Here is a 21,577-nt window from a genome sequence, read left to right as displayed (position 1 = left end):
AAAGTCGATGGCGAAGTCCGACACCGTCATTCCCCCTTGGCGCATGCGCAGGAGTTCTTGCGCCGCATCATGGCCGTGCTTGGAGCGGTCGAAGACCCGTTTCATCTCTTCTGCGAGCAGCGTGGAGGTCTGCACGCAGGGAAGCCCCTCCTCCCAGGCAGCCGTTCCCCACTTCCTAGCTCGCCCGGTGAGCTGCGTGATGATGTAGGCAACTCGGGCCTGCTCAGTGGGGAAGGTAGCTGGCTGTAGCTGGAAGATCAGCCGGCACTGGGTAAGGAATGGGCGGCAGCCACCAGGTTCTCCGTCGTACTTCTCCGGAGGAGGAAGGTCGGGCTCACGAGCACGTACAGGTGGGATGTCAGGCGTAGCGGGAGCCGCAGGTTGCTGGGGAGCGAAGCCAGGCGAGGAAGCCCGGAGTGCAGATATCAGCTCCGCCACGCAGGAGGTTAGGGTCTGCAGCTGGTGAGAGACCGACTCCAAGTGGGACTGGTGGCGTCCCAACATGGCTCCCTGCTGCCCAAGTACAAATTGTACCTGGGCAGGGTCCGCTGGGTCCATCCTGGTCAGAACGTACTGTGATGTTCTGTGTAAGGACCCACACGCAGACCAGGGAAATCCAAAAAACGTTGTCTTTAATCAGTGCGAAGTTCGAAGCCAGGTGATCAGAGAGAGGGCGGTGCCGAATCGAGTTTCCAAAAGAATAGTAAAAAGACAGGCAAAAAGTCAAAAACCAGGAGATCAGAAATAGCGAAGGTACAAAGGGGCAGGCAAACTCGAAGTCGGGCAAAGGGGTGTCGCAGGAATCTCAATAAACAAAGGCTTACAAATAATCGGCACAATGAATATGATCAACGTTCTGACCATGAGCTGGTGGAAAAGACTGACATTTATACACTGGGGAAGGTAACAATCAAGGAGGGGTTAAGTGAGTGAGGGAGGAGTAACAAACAACATCCAGGTGAAGAACATTAGGAAAACTAGTTCAATGACAGGGGACTGACAAAACGCGGACTGGAATCACATAGACAACAATGATAATACACGGCCTGGGTGAAGCAGGTAAAACAAGTGCAGAGAGAGAGAGGTGCAGTTAGAGCAAGAGACAGGTGCAGGCAATTGCAGAACTCAGCGTTAGAGCAGGCTAGAAAGAAAAGGGGCGGAGCTACAGCGCAGCATGGAAAAGGGGAGACTGGTTAATGTATTAGTATAGTGATCTAAACTATCAAAAACCCAAAACTAGTGTGTGTTAGTCCATTAGTAATATTCACATGTTAGTATATTAGTGAGGTTAGTACTTTACAATCTATAAGTTAGTAGGGATTAGTAGAAATTAGTAAAACTAGAAATAGGCAGGAAGTAAGAAAAGCGAGACTGGAAAGAAGGGGGGAAACCACGAAAACCCGGAACCACCCGAATAGTGAAATCACACAAGTACAGGGGAGTGAAGCAGCTCAGGGAACACAGACACAGAGACAGTACTGGGGAGACAAGTGACCGGAAACACAGACTACAACAGCTCCACTGAGAACTGTGTTTTATAAATGTTAATCTAAAAGAAAAAGATATTTAACTTTGTATTGCAACCTGAATTTAATATAGGCCAGTCTAAGCTCATCTAAAAATGACATTATAGTCCTTGATGAAGAAGCTTACTGAAATTGTACAGTCACATTGAAATGCATCACCTGTGGGTTGAGCTATTTTGCGAAGGTGGTGGACCACTTCCCTTGCTTGACTGCCTGATAGTGTTGTTGCCTGTGTACATAGCTATTTCTTGCTGCAAGGCTATAATTACAAATGTTTCCATGGTCTGACATAGCACCACAGTGATGACCACAGTATTTCTGAGAAATAGAAAAAAGAAACAGTTTGAAAAAATTTTGATTAAACATTGTCATTTGCTCTTGTCAAGATTTTTTTTATTTCATTTGATTGCAATAAGTTTGTCAAAACACACAACTTCCAATACAATTGTACAACATAAACCTTTAACTTAAATTAAGGCATGATAAAACTACTCAAATCAAATCACTCAAAGTAACGAAACTGCGCAGCATCATCCTCTAAGCAAGCAAAAGTGTAGAGAGCCACAAATGGGCCAAAAATGTTTTTAATCTGCAAATACCGCTGTGACATCTACAAAGTAAAGAAAATAAAGAAATGCTCCTTCAAGTCCTATTGGATTTTAGACATTCAACAGATGCTCTTTACAAATTACTTTCTTTGAACACTCAATCCATTTTTACAGCTGGATGTGTACTGAAACAGTGCAGGCACATTGTGCCAAAGTACAGTGGTAGAGAATGAAACCTACAACTCCTGAGGTACAAATCCAGATCAGATCCCGTATGTGCTGTCCATTCCCTGAGAGAGAGAGAGAAAGAGAGAGGGATGGGGAGAAATCTTTTTTTTTTTATGGAAATACTAAGAGTTGTGGAATAAATTTTCCATGCGATATTATGAAAAAAAGAGTTACCAAAGTGTTCAGTTACTGAAAGCGCATACTTCACTCCAGCATTATACTTGATATGTTTCAGGACACAGTTGTATTGAATATCTGACCTGTGCTATAGGGCTCTACTTCCTCCGTCTCCAGGCCCACAGCCCACTGGCTGTCACAGTCACCAGCAGCAGCACCACAACCAGGGGAGACAGGTACAGCAGCAGCTGGCACTGATCCTTGCCTGAAGCTGGCATTGATCCTTGCACTGAAAAAGCATCTCAATATGACAAAACAACTTATAATTACACAGACTCTGAGAATGAGTGTTATAGATCCAGGACAGATAACAATCTCAGGTTATTGTATCTTCGATGAGTATAGGGCTCTAAGCCTTAATCTAAGATATTATATTGTAGACTGTGTATGTATTATACATGACTCAATTGTCTTATTGCTTTACTTTCTAAAAGTCCACATTTTTACCATTGTAATGTGCATGCAAGTAAATGGGACTGTAGGCTACAATTACAGATTGTATTGCAAGTGACAATAATTATATATATTCATAATAAATTTGTCTGCCACTGTCACCGCCTTAGTTATGAAAGCTTTGATACATTCCAGTTCCAGTTTTGTTTTGCAAAATTATCAACCATTCAAATTTAAATAAGTAGCACCTCATTACAGCTGATTCTCCCCATGCTTGATTCTAAATTTTAAATTGCATTTTGAGCATTTTTTTTTTTTTTTTTTTTTTTGCTGAATAATAAACTGCGCGACACTAACTAGATTGAAATCATGGGTTGTTGGGAACGTGAAATAGCCCACTGCGTGAATTCATAATACACTATGAAGCCACCTGCAATTATTACACTGAAAATTTGGTTAGAATAATAACTTGACAAAGATGATAAAGGAATGGCAGACAGGACCTGAGGAGATAAAGGGAAAAAAGAGGGAGATAAAAAAACATTTTCTTACTATCTTGCATGACCCGAGTTCGAATAATGACTCCAGTGATGTGCCTACATACACAGTTCAAAGCACGGATCCCGTCTTTCAAAGAGAGGATGGAGGACCGTATGAATGCGTCCTGCGCGTCTATAAAAGTTTCAGCCTGCAACGTCAGCCCGTCTTTGGCATCATCTATTTCCCACTGTGGATCACTCCAGGTTGGATCCCCGCCTTTCAATTCACAAACAACGGCCCCTGTGCGATTGAGGAACACGCGCATTACAGGGAGGCTCTTGGAATCTGAGGAGAAAGAGAGACGAGATATATAGTAGAATGGGTCTCATGAAACCACAATGGGAAATTAAAATTGTTCTCAACTGACCTAGCTACCTGGTTAAATACATTATAACGTGACATCGATTGGTGGACAGTCTTATGACTTACGCATAGTATTACACTTGGTATTACGCATTTGGTAAACTGGTAGCTTTACTCGTGTCCCAGAGTTAGATTAATAGCTACAGAACATCAATTTTTACAGTTTCTTTTAATTTAATTATTTTATTTTGTATTATTTATTAATTAATTTATTTTTTACTTCCATAGCCATTTTCATTGTGTATCTTATAGAAAATGTTGAGGTATGGATGAATTGACACTTCTGCTTTCCACAGTCCTGAGGTTGCCACTAAATAATCTAGGCCTAACGTTGCAAACCAAATAAAAGTGTTATCCAAGCTAGGTTTGCCAATTTATTTAGTTTTACATAGGCTCAGAAAAAAAAAAATCATTCGCAAATTATGAGCGAATAATTTTTGCAGCTGGGGCCATGGAACAAAGGCTTTTCTGAAAAGTTGCTTAAACTGCCTAGATACATCACGTATTAACAGCCTGGTTTTTAGAATGGCTAAAATGAAAATATACCGCGAAACCCAGTCTGAATTTCAAGATAGGAGGTATTTTCTTTGTCAGTGGTGCTGAGGAATTCTGAGCTCTCGATAATTAAACAAGACAATCGATCCAGCCCTCAACAACCGCTCAGTCACTGAAGCACTGAAAGTCTTCAATAGCTGAGAATACTAAGGACAACGAGAGTGAATTGAATTCAATAAAAGAATGATCGGAGCTGATTGCCTGTACAAAGCTATGTTCTGTCATTTCCTTTACCTGTTACAGGATATGGTATTTATTTATTTACTTAGGCTAACCATGCCACATAATCAATCTGACTTATTTTGAAGTCGAAAATCGTCATACATTTTTGGACCCTTTTGGAGCGTAAAATAATAGCGTACCTCTTGAAATGGCTGAATATTTAGACTGGCTACAGGCTACTGTTGACGTGGTTAACATTTTTCCGATCTTATCAAATCAATGGCTGAATATTTTGCCTGGCTACAGGCTACTGATGTGGTTAACATTCTGATTTCTGTCCATTACAAGGCAATTGCCTGGGCAAATGTTCACGAACGGGACATTCGTTATACAGAGCCCACTGCTCATATAGGCCACTCAATAAAATAAGATTAAATGTTGGAATTAGAATTTACGCAGATACAAGATGAAAACTAGGTCTATAGCCTAGTTACAGTGAGTTTTGATAGGTTCAACATCAACGTGTCCTCGTCGCAATGATTGCAGAGACTTCGTACGGCTGATGTAGGCTACCCTTACCGCTGCGAAATCTATCAACAATCCTGAATGACTGGCGTGTTGTTTGTTTCTAATGTTCATGTTTTTTCTATTCCGACTCAAATACACGGTAAAATGCCAATGTTAATTCATTTCTTAACAAATAACTGTTGGTCACACATTCCAGAATGGGACCAAATGGTATCTGTTAAGAGTTGTAATAACACTGTTAAGATTTGGATTTAACACTGGACATTTTAATGTGTAGCTGTTATAAGATGGGCCAATCAGTCTACAATTAATGTAATCCTTAATGTTGCTCACGTTTTTTCCTCTTTACAAAAACAATTTTTCGAGATCATCGCTCAAATAATAATCCAAACAATACATGTCCATATCTTACCTGTTATGGCTAAAACTGAGTAGGAGCCAGGTGTTAAGTTTAGAGCAGTGCCCGCCACGGAGAAGTAGCGTCCGGAGTCGGCGATTGTGGCGCTCGAGAAGTTTAGATACGCAGTATCAGAGCCTTTGGGAAGCTCTCCGCTGTAACGGCCCCTCTTCGTGGTGTATGAGCTGAAGTAAGCGAGGTGCTCTACCTTTCCACTCGGTCTCAGACGGTACCAGCTAATGCGCGTGTAATAGTTCGATATTTCTTTGATACGGCTGTGGATGGTCACATTTTGCCCTATATCCCCGAATACTATAGGAGCAGGGTTAACCAAGCCTTCAGCAGTTTCTGAGAAACAGAAAACAGAGTTAAACAAAAACAAAATACAATACAGACACGTGGAAATAACAATAACAACAACAACAACAACAATAATAATAATAATAACAATAATTTGCAAATACTCACTGTACTCGATGAAGATAAACAGAAAAAATAAAGAAACCATAGTGAAGAAATTATTGTGCACGTTAACTAAGTATATTGCTACTGTGAATAAAAGGATGCCATGTCATCTATTCTGTCATTTCTGTAATGATGTGCAAGCGAAAAACCTTGCCAAACCAAAAGCCAAAAACAACTGCAGTTTCCCATTTTGCAAATGATAAATCTTGCTCTCTCTCCATCTGTCAGTCTCTCTCTCTCTCTCTCTCTCTCTCTCTCTCTCTCTCTCTCTCTCTCACACACACACACACACACACACACACATTCTGACCCCCTGCATGCACATTTCTGCTGTGGAAACTAACTTAGATGGAAACTAATTTCAAAGGCATATGTTGCCTGCTACAAAGGCCACCCATCCTGACACCTGAAGGTATATAGGGCAACTCTTCATCTACTCAGTGCCAATATCTTGCTGATTTGCTCTCAAGAAGTCCCAGTATGTATACAACTCTTTAATACGAATTATACATTTTAAAATATATAATATTTGATATTAACTTATATTTATGAGTTGTAATGTTTTAGTCAGGAGATCTGGTTGACAGCAATACTCAATGATACTTAATGTGACTGCATGTGAAAAAATTGCAACAAGTATGCAACAAGCTATACAAAGGGAAATGCAAATATGCACAGGGAAAAATACCTGCTGCAGAGTGAAAATCAAATCATTCAGTCATAAAATAGATATCACAAAATGCCGCTACTGGCTAGTCAAAAATATTAATTCTCCGGGGTTTTTTGCACTGATCGGCGTGAACAGTTTAGAAGGGGACAGTGCGCGAGACACCCCCAGTGCGGTAGGTCTGCAGACAGGTGAGTGGGAGGCCACAAAAGGCTCTTTCTGCTGTAACTGTAAACTCAAACGGCGTGAGCAGCAGAGGTGTTGCTGAAGCACTTCATGTAACGGAAAAAAGAAAAAAAAATACCAGTAAATTACTGGCAGAAGCGCTTTTATGCTTCTCGCTGTGTCCTCATACCACAGGCTATTGTATTCTTATCTGTGCGTATTTTCGCAGGTTTTTTTGATGGTATGACTTATCTGTACACATATTGCCCTGTAATTCTTAGAGCGTCTCAATTGCTGTGTGTGATACTGTTAGAAATTTCTGGCAATTAGTTGGACATTTCTGGTAATTTCCATGACATATTATTCTTCTATTATTCTGTTATTCATCACATAGTATTAGTACATAATCACACATAGTGTCAGCGTAATTATAAGTAGAAGTACACGGTCAGCATGGTCAGCATAAGTAAAAGAACACTGCACACTCACATTTTAGTGGACACTCACACATTATCTTCTAATTAAAAGGAATAACCTCTGTACTCATGTATCTGGATCCATGTAACAGCTGCACTCCTTTGTTTTCATGTCAGAACCAATGAGAGCTGAATAAACACATTTTTAATTTGATATCCTGGAATAGCGGAACCACTATTGTTTAACAAATCAGCATTTGGACAAAGGGGAGCAAATAAATATCCAGTAAACGACTGTGGTGCAGCCAAAAGAAATGCCTCCAGGGGGAGAAGAACTGATAAGAAAATATAAGAAATGAAATAAAAGCTGATGTATCTGTGGGGTTCGTTGGGCTGTTCCGCGGACATCATGACTTTGTACTCTATTTACTTGAGAATAAAGTCTGATATTCTGAAGATTCTGCCTCATCCTCTTTATTGAAAAGATAGAAGAAATCTGCTAAATCTAGATCAAAATGAAGAAGAAGTTTGTCGATTGGAAACCACGACAATACACAGTATTACTGCAATTATTATACAGATATTTGTATTTATACAGTATATACGCAGAGTATATGTATTAATTGTGGGAAAAAAAACTTATTGGTGAGCTTAGGACCACCATGAATGTAGGTTATTACAAAGGTTTTGCATCAAATTTAAGACCTTGGTGCTTGCATACCAGGCAGCTAAGGGGTCAGCACCAGGGTACATCCAGAGGATCATCAGACCCTACACACCAGCTAGACCTCTCTGTTCTGCCACCTCTGGCCGCTTGGCACCTCTCCCTCTTCGCGTCTGTTCTTCCCGCTCCCGTCTGCTGTCTGTCCTGGCCCCTCGCTGGTGGAATGACCTCCCCGTGGCGGTCAGAACAGCAGAGAATCTTACTACCTTCAAACGCAGACTAAAGACTCATCTCTTCAGGCTGCACCTCTCCCCACCCCTCCCTAGCCTATAGTTTAGCTCAATGTACCTAGTTAGGATAATATGATTACGTTAGTTCATTTGGCAGGATTGTTTTTGTCTGATTAGGCAAATGTGATTCCAGTGCTAGTTTGTACTTGGTAGGATTGTTGTTTGCTGAACAGGTTACTCTACAGGGTTGGAGTCCTGATCGATGTGGTCACTTCTGGCACTACGATCTTTACTTCACTCTAGTGTGTTTCTTTTGCACCTCTGCACCTTGACCTAATGCACTTGTTGTATGTCGCTCTGGATAAGAGCGTCTGCTAAATGCCTGTAATGTAATGTAATGTAATGTAAAGTGTCCAGAATTGATATGTGGAGGCCTGATGGCAGAAACCTCAGATCTTCATATGAAACCAGTTTCCTCAATTTCACAATGAACTTAACACACAGTCAGTGAGCACAAACATTTCATGTATTTCTCCAGAACAGGAGAAAAAAATGTAGCTTCTTGGTAATGGTGGCATGTATGTATCTGGACACAATAGATACTCACACGGCATAAGTATGAGTGCCTAACATGAACATTAACTTCCCCACCACACACACACACAAAAAAGACAAATGTATAATCCCCAATTTAATTTTAATTACAATCCAAATAATCAATCGAAACATATGTTGAATGTAAATGTGCAATTTTTTGATAATCATTAGATTAAGTATAAAAAGTGCTAGTGAATCAATATTTATTCAGAGAGACAGTGTTGGAAATTTACTAAGTTAAAAAGTTAAAACTTTCCAATATAGATGTGACAATGTAATGAACATAGTATTATATGACTGTAAAAAACATATTATTTTATTACACAATCTTCATGTTCGATTATCCTTTTTGTTAATCATGAGTTAGCTATTTAAAGTATGTAGCCTATGTCCAAAACATTCACTTCAGATTAACATGAATCACATGATTTATTTGATGATTAAATAGTTTTACTTGTTTTTTGCTACACATTTCTAACTAACAATACAAAGGACTGAGCGTACACAAATATGGAGAATGTGAGGTGAACTAACGCAGTAGCCAAATAGAGCGCCCCCTGGAAAGAGTGAAGGGCAGCGCCGCACAGCGACAGCACACCTCTGAGGAGGCGACAGACACCATCGTTGACTTCATTGACAGTTTCCATACTCAGGTGTGGGTGGCGAAGAGATACGCGAAGATGGATGAAAGATAAGAGAATGAGAGAGAGGGAATCTGCCACACCATTGAGACACCTTTTCAATTGGTCGACCGTTCGAGCTGAATGAGAGACGGAGACGGCAGTTAAAAAAATCGAACTGTAAATGTTATGTAGTTAGCTATAGCCTATGCTACACTCCCTTCGGAAAGTTCCATCTTAAACCAGCCGAAACGAGTCAAACTGGTTTTCCCATACGGAAAAATTATATAGGGAAATATATGGGAAGTACAAATATCTTAACATAGGAAAACATATTCTAAACTGTATTAGGCTATTACCTATCTATTTTTACATCATATATTTACATTTCAAATGTATAGGCTAGCAAAAATATAAATATTCAAAATAGACTACTTCTGCATAATTATGACATGTATTTAGCCTACTTATATTTAAATAGATACAAGATTTGTATTTTATAGGCCTACAAAAATATAAATTTGAAATGTTATATTTAAAATTATATACTTAAAAAAATTATACACACACACACACACACACATATATATATATATATATATACCATATATAGATATATATATAATGCAATAGGCCTACATTTAAATAGATATTTAATTATATTAGGCTACTTTTACATAAGGGGTTCACCAGCTGACCAAGCCTAGTCAGAAGTCCACCAGTTTGACCACCAGTTTAGGCCTACTCTAGGCCTGCCAACGTCACCAGCTTTAACCAGCTTTGTCCAACGAGAGACCAGCTATGGCCAGGTAGAAGTGTCGAAAACACGGTTTAAGCCATTCTAAACCATCTTTAAATCCAATCGGGTTTTAGCTGGAATTTTCAGCAGGACTACAGAAATGGTTTCATAGGTGGAGGTCAGCCTATCTGTTTTCAAACCGCGTCACAACCACATCGCAACACATGCAGACGAATCGGCTATCTTACCATCAATTACAGCAAAGATCAGACCGACAGTGCCCAGGACCATGCAGGAAGTCTCCATTTTTGTATTCCGAACCTTCCGTAGACGTGTAGCTACCAGCGTTTTTCGTTCAGCCCCTCACATTGCCTGGGTCCAGACGTTTGAATACTGCCCACTGCAGATTCAGATGGAAATGGAGTGTAACGAGTTGATAATTTTGTCTGATATCAGGCACTGGAAACGAGTGGCTTATTCCAACCAGTCGCTTGCACGGTTTCTTATTTCGATTGCTCTCTAAACGAAAACGAAACTGTCGCTAGAGAAAGCCAGTGGAATGATGGAAGATCGAGATGTTTGTAGTGTTTCGCCCTTTGAAATTCTTAGACGCTTAAATTGGCGTTATTGGTCAGTTTGTTTCCACAGCATAAATTAAACTGTTGATTGGTCAGAAGTAATGGGAGGGGACAGTGTTATCTAAAATAAGGGTAGCCTATATCGATTGTTCCAAGGAAGGACAAAGTTATATAGCCCGCAATTTTCTGTGTATGAAAATTACTAGGCATAGCTAGACCTATTACCACAGATAATGCGCATTTATGGAAATTCACACTTGACTTTTAATTAGGCTACTGTATTGATAAGCTGATCCACTGTACTCTATATTTCTACTTCTATCGAGGGAAACATTATCTCTGAGCAATTATTAATAACAGACGATGTTTTACTATCCAAACGTTTTACAATACCGCACAGGCTGTTTCTCTACTGTATGGTGAGTTTTCTATATATCCATTCTCATAATATGATTGATTGTCCAAATTATGTGCCCATATTCATCAGTTTCTATCCATGTAGCCTATTGAAACCTTTGATGATGTCTACCTGCCTATACTCACCAATATCAGGATTGACATCATGATTTTGCTATATTAACAGGCGATTAAGTTCGAGACACAGACGTTTTTGTCGACAAAGTCCTGTTTTTAAACCAGAAATGTTCTTACTTAGTCCATAATGACAAAATAATTTTCTAAGAAAAATGGACCCGATTCTAGCAGTAGCCTATTTTTAGATAATTGAACTTAAGTGACTAAATTCCGACGATGATGTGAGCGACGGATTAAAAAAAAAAAAAACAATAACTAGCCTACTAAACAGAACCATTATTAGCATCCATTTGGGTTTTCAATGTTCACATACGAACTTTTTAGTTTAAAATGTTTGGTTGTTTTGTATAATCACGAGGATAAAGGTTCGAACACCTTGGCATTTTCCAACTCCCTTCACACTAGAAATTGCATTACGATTAGACTTATGTCTCTTTACAATGTGTAGATTTATGAGTGAATTATTGGCCTACTGTTTCTGAACCCGTTTAGAATCGTGAAAAGCGGTTTACAAATGGTGAAATAACTGCGGAATCAAATAAATAAGGGAAAAAAGTTATTGTGTAATAAACAAAGCAATCAAGATATTAATAAAAATATTAAACGATACAGGTAACATCTGTGTTAGCCTACACAATCCGTGTGTAAAATTAATTTTCTATAGATTAGATTATTTTTTCGACTTTCAATAATTCAGATAGGCTACACTATTGCAGTTTAGCATTTCTGGTTCTGCAAAACAGCTTCAGGTACAGAAAAACAGGCGCGAACGATTTTCAGACATAATAATGAACGAATTCACAAAACAAGAAAAGGACCAATCAAGTGCCTCTTTGAGAAGTAAATATTATGAAATCAGTGCATGTTCGCGAGTCATGCTGAGGTGAAGCAGTCTATTTGTTGACAAATTTCGGACGTCAAGGAGAATATGATAAGGGTGACATCGAAACTATTTTGGAAGCCTCAGAATATGACATTACAAGAGATAATTCACCTGTGTACTGCGCAGAGATGCACAACACATTTTATTTAATAAACAGACACGTAAGCCAATGATTTTGCGAATTGCCTGAACTGATTATGTGTAGGCTTATATCAATAGTTGTTAACCCTTTTTAAAAAAATTTTTTTTAACTTTTCTTTTTGTTCAGGTTGGCAGCTACAAAAGCTATCAAAATTTCTCGGAGAGACTATCTCAAAGTCAACGTTCAACGCACATGGTAATAGAAAAATATCTTTATTAATGTTCAAGAGTTTAACAGAGTAAATAAGAGTCAAATAAGGAGCATATTTACTCTGTAAGAGTTGATATAACTGAACATTTTACTGTGTAGTTGTATGTAAATGTGTCATTGTGTCTGTCCCTGCTTTAAGCCTCTGTTTCCAAATGCCCTGCTGTGTAAGCTTGTCTTCTTCCTAAGTGCGGTTTGTAATTCTTTTAGCATATATGGATATCAATGTCTGTGTTTGTTCAAGCATGTGTACGTTACGTGTGGAAAACCTCAGCGCACATAATGATATAGATAATAATATAGGTACAAATAATTTAGGTTCGTTTCTCTTTGCCTTGAACATAGTTAACATTTATGTGAAGTTAACATTTATGCTGGTGCTTGCATGCTAACAGCGATGACATCATGGATTACGTGCTGGTGCGGGCCCCGCCTCTCCAGCCGGGACTTCCCCGCCCCCGTTTCTCCCTGTACCTGTCCTTCCAGCTGCAGTATGGCGTCATCATCGTCTACCACCGCCAATGTGCCCTTTTACTGGGTGAGAAAGCATGTGATATTCTTTCTGTTACAGTCCATTCCCACTGAAAATAATCAACGTGCAGTACATACCGATATAAATACGACAGAGAGGACGTGGGAGTGCGAGAGAGATACATGTATTTTGACACACTGACACAGAATTGGGAATTGACTGACTGACTGACTGACTCCTGACTGACTGGGCGTGCTCCTCTACAGTACGTCAGAACTATCGGTGAGGTGAGAGATAGCTTGGCGTGTATACTGAGAGAATGTACTGATGTGATGTAATGATATGTTATGTGAGGGTGATGTAATGTAATGATATGTTATGTGTGGGTGATGTAATGTAATGATATATTATGTGAGGGTGATGTAATGTAATGTAATGATATGTTGTGTGAGGGTGATGTACTGATATGTTAGGTGAGGGTGATGTAATGTAATGATATGTTATGTGAGGGTGATGTAATGTAATGATATGTTATGTGAGGGTGATGTAATGTAATGATATGTTATGTGAGGGTGATGTAATGTAATGATATGTTATGTGAGGGTGATGTAATGATATGTTATGTGAGGGTGATGTAATGATATGTTATGTGTGGGTGATGTAATGTAATGATATGTTATGTGAGGGTGATGTAATGTAATGATATGTTATGTGAGGGTGATGTAATGTAATGATATGTTATGTGAGGGTGATGTAATGTAATGATATGTTATGTGAGGGTGATGTAATGTAATGATATGTTATGTGAGGGTGATGTAATGTAATGATATGTTATGTGAGGGTGAGGCTGGCCGGCATGGGCAGTTTGGCACGGCCACGCCCCTGCACCAGCTACTCGGAGAGCACAGCGAGGAACGCTGTGCGTGTGTTTCTCTGAGGAGATCAGGTGGCTAAGTGCTACCAGCACTGTGCTCTGACTGCTTGGCTCTGGTTCCAGAGGAGATCCAGCACACCATAGACAGACTGCTGCGCTCCGCCAAGACGCTCAAAATTGACCTGGTGGAGCCCGACAGGTGAGAGCCGCGCACTTCACGGTTGTGTAGTATAATGGGTAAGGAACTGGTAACCGCAAGGTTGCAGGTTCGATTCCTGGGTAGGACACTGCCATTGTACCCTTGAGCAATTGGACTCCGCTGTGCAGGACCCGCAGAAGATCTCAGAGAGCGGGCTAAGTATCTGTTTTTTGCCAGTAGTGTAGCTAGATTAGACTTCTACCTGTTTTGTAGTTTGCCCAGCATTAGTTTTGGATTACATTACATTACATTACATTACATTATAGGCATTTAGCTGACGCTCTTATCCAGAGCGACTTACAACAGTGTAACCAAACTCAGGATCAAGTCCACTTAAGTCCATTGAATAAAATGCAGATAAAAAGCCTTTACTATAGTAGCATACAGTAAGGAGAAACAAGATAGTCTGAACCAAAAAATTTTTTTTTTTTTTTTTTTTTTTTTAATAGTTATGGGAGAGGGTTTAGGGAAGAGGAGAGAGGTATACAGAGAAGAGGTGCGTCTTGAGTTTCCGTTTGAAGGTGCTCAGACACTCTGCTGTTCTGACCTCCACTGGAAGATCGTTCCACCATCGTGGGGCCAGAACTGCAAAGAGTCGAGACCTTGTTGCTGCTCGTGTTGGGGGAGGAATCAGCCGCCCTGTAGTAGCCGATCGGAGCGATCTGGCCGGCTTGTAGGGTCTGATCATCTTCTGCAGATAACCAGGAGCTGACCCCTTGACTGCTTGTTCGCAGATTGTTTGTTTGTTCGCTGAACAGGTTACCCGACAGGGTTGGAGTCCTGATCTAGGTGGTCACTTCTGGCACTACGATCTTTACTTCACTCTAGTGTGTTTCTTTTGCACCTCTGCACCTTGAACTAATGCACTTGTTGTACGTCGCTCTGGATAAGAGCGTCTGCTAAATGCCTGTGATGAAATGTAACTTCATGGCACGACTGCCTTCGAACGCACTTCACAGGTTTCTGTGCACTGTCTCCCAGCTGCTGAGCGAGGGTTAGGGTCTTCATTAAAGATTAAGGCAGACTGAATACGGTAGTACAATAAATGCTTCCAAACAGGGGCACCATGTGGGGGTGAGGAGGTTAGAGTCCAAGGGCCCAGACTGACAGGGGCCCTTAAAAAAATTGTGCTGTGATTGTGCAGGGATGGGGCGGCCTGGGGTGGTGGGGCCAATGTGAGATCTTTACATGGGACCCAAAATCCCTGGTACCACCCCTGCTTGGAAAGATGGTAGATACTGGAAGTGCCCAGGTTTGCAAGTGGCCACCGTCATGGGACACCTTCGCCCTGCTCTCTGTCCACGATGGGTAGTCACCTGCTACCCAGGGGGCTTTTCCTTGTCACTGTTGCTGTTGGCTCGCTTTATGGGTGATTAAGCTGGGGTACCGTGAAGGATAAATAAATAATAATAAATAAATAAATAAAATTTGATTTGATTTGAGCAGTGAGTGCATTTATGTATTTTGTACCAATACAGCTTTTGTCCTCCTGTCATCATCTTCCAGCACTTCCACAACTGATAACCGTGGATGGAACACCGATCGTACTTTTATTTGTTGTCCTGTAGGCCGGCCCTAACTGTTCCTGATGGTCTGTCCATGTTGGAGGAATGTGAGAGGGCCCAGGACCCCTTCTTTGGAGTGATGGAGTACGCGATGCCCAGCCCCAGTACGATCATGCAGGTAGCGTCACTCAGAGAAAGTCTAAACAAGTAAAGGCTCTGGAAATACATGCACGCACATGCGTGTGCACACACAAGCATGCACGCACACACACAGACATGCAAGGAAAAGTACTGTTATAAAGGAAGGCGCACACCAGTTTGATGCTGTGATGGCTGAGGTTGTTGTTTGTGTGCAAATGAAAGCAGTGGAAGGTACCTGAAGAAACATCCCCCCAGCGCCCCCTGGTGGAAAGACTTGGAACACCACAGAGGCACCGTGAGTGATCACAAGCCAGAATAAGAGAGATGTCATGTGCTATTTTTTGGAGGCATAAGTTAAACCTAATAATAATAATAATAACAACAATACTAATAATAGTAATAATAACAATAATGATAATGTCTTATTTACTTAGCCCTTTCGATTTTACACTAAAAATCTCAGAATATCACCATATTGTCACCATCATTTCCTCTATTAAATAAGAAATGCCTTTGTGTATGTGTGTGTGTGTCTGTGTGTGTATGTGTGTCTGTGTCTTTGTGTGTGTGTGGTGTGTATGTGTGTGTGCGTGTGTGTGTGTGGTGTGTGTGTGTGTGTGTGTGGTGTGTATGTGTGTGTGCGTGTATGTGTGTGTGTGTGTGTGTGTGTGTGGTGTGTATGTGTGTGTGCGTGTGTGTGTGTGGTGTGTATGTGTGTGTGCGTGTGTGTGTGTGTGTGTGTGTATGTGTGTGTGTGTGGTGTGTATGTGTGTGTGTGTGTGTGTGTGGTGTGTATGTGTGTGTGGTGTGTATGTGTGTGTGTGTGGTGTGTATGTGTGTGTGTGTGTGTGTGTGGTGTGTATGTGTGTGTGCGTGTGTGTGTGTGGTGTGTATGTGTGTGTGCGTGTGTGTGTGGTGTGTATGTGTGTGTGTATGTGTGTGTGTGTGGTGTGTATGTGTGTGTGCGTGTGTGTGTGTGGTGTGTATGTGTGTGTGCGTGTGTGTGTGGTGTGTATGTGTGTGTGTGTGGTGTGTGTGTGTGTGTGGTGTGTGTGTGTGTGTGTGTGTGTGTGTGAGCAGGTCTCCTACAGGAGAGATTCTCTTCCCGCTGGAGGATATTCCTGAGGAGGAAGCGAGGCCGGCAGAGGGAGAGCTGAAGCAGGTGGTCCTGACCAGAGTGAATCTCATGGGGTAATGTTCACTCTGCCCGTATTCCCCCGTGTCTCTGTCTGTGTTTTCATCTTCCTGCATCTGAGTGCATGTGTCCCAGTCCCAGGGCCTCTGTCTCTATCCGTGCGCTCTGGGGCCTGAGGGTGTCGGAGCTGAGCTTTACTTCCTGTCTCCCTCACAGCATGCTGCGGGAGCCCCTCCAGGAGCACAGCGAGGTGTCCTTCCACTCTCTGCTGCCCCCTCTGGCTGACCGCAGTACTGTGGCGTGCTCCTTTTCCGCACTACTCGGTGAGCCCAATTCCCGAGACTCTTCGGACGATTGTGTGCAGAACTGTAAATGTGTCTGCTGCGTAGACTACTGTCAATGCTAAGCATTGTGGTTTGCTGGTCTCTGAACTGTATTGATGGTATGGAGTATTTGTAGGTATTCATGTGTGACTTTTGTGGGTTTCTTTCCCACTAACAGTGTTTGTTTCAGGAAGGATACTCAGTGTGGAACAGGAGGAATCTTATGGCACCATTATGATTGCAAAAGGACCTCAGTACGAGGAGGAGGGGGACTGGGTGCCGCACACAGACTGATACGTTTACCGAAACTCACAAATACAGTTCAAACCGTCTACATTACCAGTAATAACGTTCTTTAGAAATGTTTTATTGGAAGACATATTTGTGATTAGAACATATGTAATTCAGCACTTGTTGGAGTTTGAGTGTAATGTGTTTTTACCATTATGAATTTCTGCTAATTCGCATTAATGTTTATGTCCCTGTTCCTTTTCTAAAAAAATGTTTAAAATATTAATATTATTCAGTGGTGTCAAGCTTTACTGAAAAATGTACAATTGTTAAATTCTGTGGTTGTGATTAAGTGGTATTACATTACAGGAAATGTAGTGCACATGAATAAACCACTGCAGCTCTAGTTTAAACCTTGACTTTCGTCTGATGTGTTAGTTTTTTTTTTTTTTTTTACATGTTTTGGAGAAACACCGTGTATTAAAAGCACCGTTGCAAGCTTATGTTTTGTAAGACCAAGAGGCAATGAAGCACAAACATAAGTTGATTGTGACAATTTCCACAACAGCACTCAGATCAGACCGGTTATTGGCTAATTATATTCATTTTCATTCATCCTAACGATCTGCAAATATCACGTTACACAACTCATGACACCAAGTGCTGACTTAAAATTAGAATCCTCTTTTTGCTCATGTACTGTAAGAATACATATGCATGTAAGCTCCTAATGCATCGTTCTCCATAACCAAACATGGCCAACACACAACCTGAAAAGCCATTTACTGTTCATTCAGTCCTGCCCTGAGCAATTCCTGGTATAAACAAGCACGGAACCGTCCAGACCCACGGCGCAACTCACTCCCGCAAACACATTTTAGCTGGCACCGCCTGCGCAAAACATCCCTCAAAGGTCATCCGTGAGTGAGTGAGTGACCACAATTTGCCATGCACAGCCCACGGCGGCAGTTCCTGCATGCCATGGGAAAAATGGAATCCAAATTTCCTAATTTCCCTCTATGTTGGGAGCCTTTCGGTAAAGTTAATCTCATAAAAAACACGTTTTCAACGTACAAAAGTGACTTGAAAGAACTGAGGAAATATTGGGTAGCATTGCTTTGAAATACATCTTATGTCATTTCGGTGAGGCAAGATAGCCTATATTGTTTGTAGTACTGCATCATTTTGATATCAATACTTTTGAGTAACTTGGCATTTTTGTACGTTGAAAACGTGTTTTTTATGAGATTAAAATTACATGCCCGGTCATCACCGTAAATGAGGATCTGTTCTCAACTGACCTACCTGGTTAAATAAATCTAATTATAACCTGACATTGATTGGTGGACACACTTAGGGAAAGTTATGCCTCCTGTTTCAAGCATTTCCTGAACTGATAACCTTCGCTCACATAGCAGAGTTAGATTAATAACCACATAGTTGTTTGACATTACAGTTGAGAACCATGTTTCTGTACAGATTTTGTATTGCCATTGCCATTTTCATTGTCTATCTTACAAAACGTGTTGAGGTAGGAATGAAACTTCCCACAATCCTATGGCATAACTATTTATCTTTATAAATAAAACAAAATTGAAAAGCAGGTAATTAAGTGTTATCCAAATCACTCAGCACTCTCAATAATTCAACAAGACAAGGGAGCGATCAAAGACAAATAGTCACTGACAGCTGAACTGTAATCAATAATTGAGAATATTGAGGCCATGTTTAATGTGTTGTCTTGTGTGTTCTCTGAAACTGTTTGTATTTATGTGTCCACTAGGGATGAAAGCACAGATGCACATTTGAAGTCTTTCTTCTTGGTCAGGAAAAACTGGCTATTTTGAAAAGCCACAAAGATTCTATGGTACAAACGGCAGAATTTGATTTTGTTGTAATGTTCAGATTTAATTTGTACCAGAGTAAAACTTTGAGTTTATTTATGATAAGCTTCAAGTGGAGATGTTCAAAACTATCTGGGGTGTTGGGGGTGTTGTGTGTTCAGTAACTGGGGGAGAATAGCAAATTGGGTGGTGAAGAATGTGAGCAAATTCAATCAGATTTTATTTATATTTTTATTACTTTTTCCCTCTTTTGTTTCTGTTGAATCTTTGAAGCCCTTATTGTTGGACAACTGAATTTGGCGTTTGTGGTTGGATGAAAGGAAGACTACTGAATCAAATATTTTAGCTCTGCCTCAAACTCAGTTGTCTTTGAAGTCGAATGGTTTCAAATTTTTTTCCCAGTTTGAGAAATCTTATCAAATGAATGTAGATATTGTGAGATTTCTGTTTTTGAAACTCATAGGGTTCACGTTACAAAGAGCCAAATGTCCATGAACAGAACAAACCAGTTATACAGTGCCCACTGCTTATAGTCCGCTCGCTATAATATGATTAAATGGTGAAATTAGAATTTTCCAAATACAAGATGCAGAGTGTAGTCTATTCACAGTGACTTTTGATAGGTTCAGCTTCAACAATGTCCTCGTGGCAATGATAGCCGAGACTTTGTTCTGCTGTGTTTTAAAAACACTCTCAGAAAAAAGTATGAAAGAGTGCATGAAAAGATACCAACGCTTGCAACTGAGGTGGTACAGGTGATTCTGCAACAGTGCAAATTCCCTGCGAGGATCAATAAAGTACACTACTACTACTTATTACATTAATTGTTTTTTATTACATAAAAAAATTGAAATGGATTACGTTATTGGGAGTTATTACACTATTGGTAGTTTATTACGCTGTTAGTTGCTACAGCGCGATAAAAAGCTAAGATATTGTTAGAGGGTGAATTATCTCCACATGATTTTACAAACTCTCGACGGGTCAGAGCTGTTTTTCACGAGGGGGACGCACACAATATTAGGCAGATGGTTTTAATGTTGTGCCTGATCGGTGTATATATATATATATATGTATATATATATATATCCTATACACAGATAATTGTTATGAGATCGACCTTCCGGTTTACAAATATTGCAATCAGCAATATCGCAGAAATGTTGCTCTATACAAAGACAATTTTGCAGAAGAATCCCCAACGTAATTCTGCCATGGCATCCACTTGTATCTTACCTATTACGTCTACAACTGTGGAGGGACCCAATTTGAAGTATTTGTCAGAAAGCACCGCGGCGAAGCTGCGTCCGGAGTCGCCGATTGTTGCACTGGAGACGGTTAGATGCGGATCCTTACGCCGGGCACCCACCGCACGCGTCGCGTAAGCGTCGCGTAAACAGCAGGGCGAAGCAGCACGACGCGACGCGTAGGGTGTCTCCACTGGTTCCGTTTGTGTTGCGCAAAGGCTTGCGTAAAAGCTATATATTCCCAGTAGCTCTCGCAGTCTGCAGTGGGCTTACATCGTGTATTTCACGTTTGTTCAGGACTTTTGATTATGGGTTAAGTGAATACTTAGTGAGAGACATTTTTCATTCTGTTAATTTGGTAATATTTCTTAATATTTTTTTATATGTAAATACGTGAGAAAGTAAACGCTTTAAAGAATTACCATAAACTTAAATCGCAACGTAGCCTGCATAACAATCTCAAACGGTATTAATTTATTTGCTTGGTTAACAAGCGTGCCAACTTTGTGAAGAATATGTAATGATCATAATAATAATAATAATAATAATCCATAATCAACCATTGGGAATTCCCGTGTCGTCTTGTTATTCACGTCAAAACATTTATATGATCATATTTAGTAAAATCAGTTCATCGTCAAAAAGATAACAGTTTAAACTTTTGAACACCACAACGTCATGAACACCGGAAGCTTTGAAGTACAAGTGCAAAAAAGGCTTGCTTACAACTTCATTTATAAAATAGGTGCATTTTCATCGGCAAGACCACTAAATAATCTGATTTTTTTAAAGCTCTGTGGATTATCTGATTTTTATTAACAAGCCCTTTTTGAAAGCACGGCGAACGAAGACATCGGAGAAGTCAAATAGGCTGAGCAATGGTTGGTTAAAAACTACCTTCCAACATTCGAGCTAACAAACCGCTGCTCGGTGCATTCACTTCTACGTCATTCAATAGGCTACGATTTTCTGTGGTGTATTTTCAAATTTACCCCACCCCCTCCGCAAATAAGACAGCGAAACTAAGTTTGCCTTTTCCCCAGGTTCCAGTTATTTATTTATTTATTTTTACAAAACGAAAAGGCTTGTATTTTTTTTTTTTTTTGCTGCTTATAAAATATCTGGGAGGTAACTAGGGACACACCCCCAGTAATATAAGGATGAAATATAAATCAGAGCATGTATACCTAGCATTTTAGAGCATATTTCTGTGTATAAACAGGCCACCGTGACGCGCGACAAGCCGAAAAAATAGAACAGAAGCGAAAAACTACGCTTCAGT

General features: G+C 40.4%; 3 protein-coding genes across 6 annotated transcripts in view; 2 read left to right on the top strand and 1 right to left on the bottom strand.

Annotated features, from left to right (window-relative positions):
- Window positions 1-1,883: 1,883 nt before the first annotated feature.
- The window catches only part of LOC118220799, an 84,854-nt gene continuing 65,160 nt past the window's right edge, over window positions 1,884-21,577 (bottom strand). Inside the window, exons 1-5 of one of the 4 annotated variants that reach the window (XM_035405078.1) lie at window positions 10,229-10,488; window positions 5,433-5,765; window positions 3,425-3,697; window positions 2,563-2,684; window positions 1,884-2,364 (exon numbers count right to left, since the gene is read on the bottom strand). In XM_035405078.1, coding sequence (XP_035260969.1) covers window positions 2,578-2,684; window positions 3,425-3,697; window positions 5,433-5,765; window positions 10,229-10,286 — 771 coding nt within the window. In that variant the 5' untranslated portion in view covers window positions 10,287-10,488 and the 3' untranslated portion in view covers window positions 1,884-2,364; window positions 2,563-2,577. Of the gene's footprint in view, window positions 2,365-2,562; window positions 2,721-3,424; window positions 3,698-5,432; window positions 5,766-5,885; window positions 6,115-10,228; window positions 10,489-21,577 lie in introns of those variants that run through there. The other 3 variants (XM_035405048.1, XM_035405057.1, XM_035405068.1) reach the window with 3 other exon arrangements.
- On the top strand, window positions 10,557-15,600 carry LOC118220866 (meiotic recombination protein REC8 homolog). Its single transcript, XM_035405240.1, has 5 exons — window positions 10,557-10,977; window positions 12,244-12,312; window positions 12,720-12,862; window positions 13,794-13,869; window positions 15,438-15,600. Exons 1-5 carry the CDS (start codon window positions 10,922-10,924, stop codon window positions 15,583-15,585), a joined length of 492 nt encoding a protein of 163 aa, XP_035261131.1. The 5' UTR covers window positions 10,557-10,921; the 3' UTR covers window positions 15,586-15,600.
- LOC118220878 (meiotic recombination protein REC8 homolog) lies at window positions 16,554-17,623 on the top strand. The gene is made up of 3 exons (XM_035405281.1): window positions 16,554-16,706; window positions 16,867-16,973; window positions 17,152-17,623. The coding sequence occupies exons 1-3, from the start codon at window positions 16,702-16,704 to the stop codon at window positions 17,265-17,267; spliced, it is 228 nt and encodes a 75-aa protein (XP_035261172.1). The 5' UTR covers window positions 16,554-16,701; the 3' UTR covers window positions 17,268-17,623.

This window comes from Anguilla anguilla, chromosome 1 (genome assembly GCF_013347855.1).
Source record: "Anguilla anguilla isolate fAngAng1 chromosome 1, fAngAng1.pri, whole genome shotgun sequence".
NCBI classification, from domain to species: Eukaryota; Metazoa; Chordata; class Actinopteri; order Anguilliformes; family Anguillidae; genus Anguilla; species Anguilla anguilla.
This window is presented reverse-complemented; position numbering and strand designations above follow the sequence as displayed.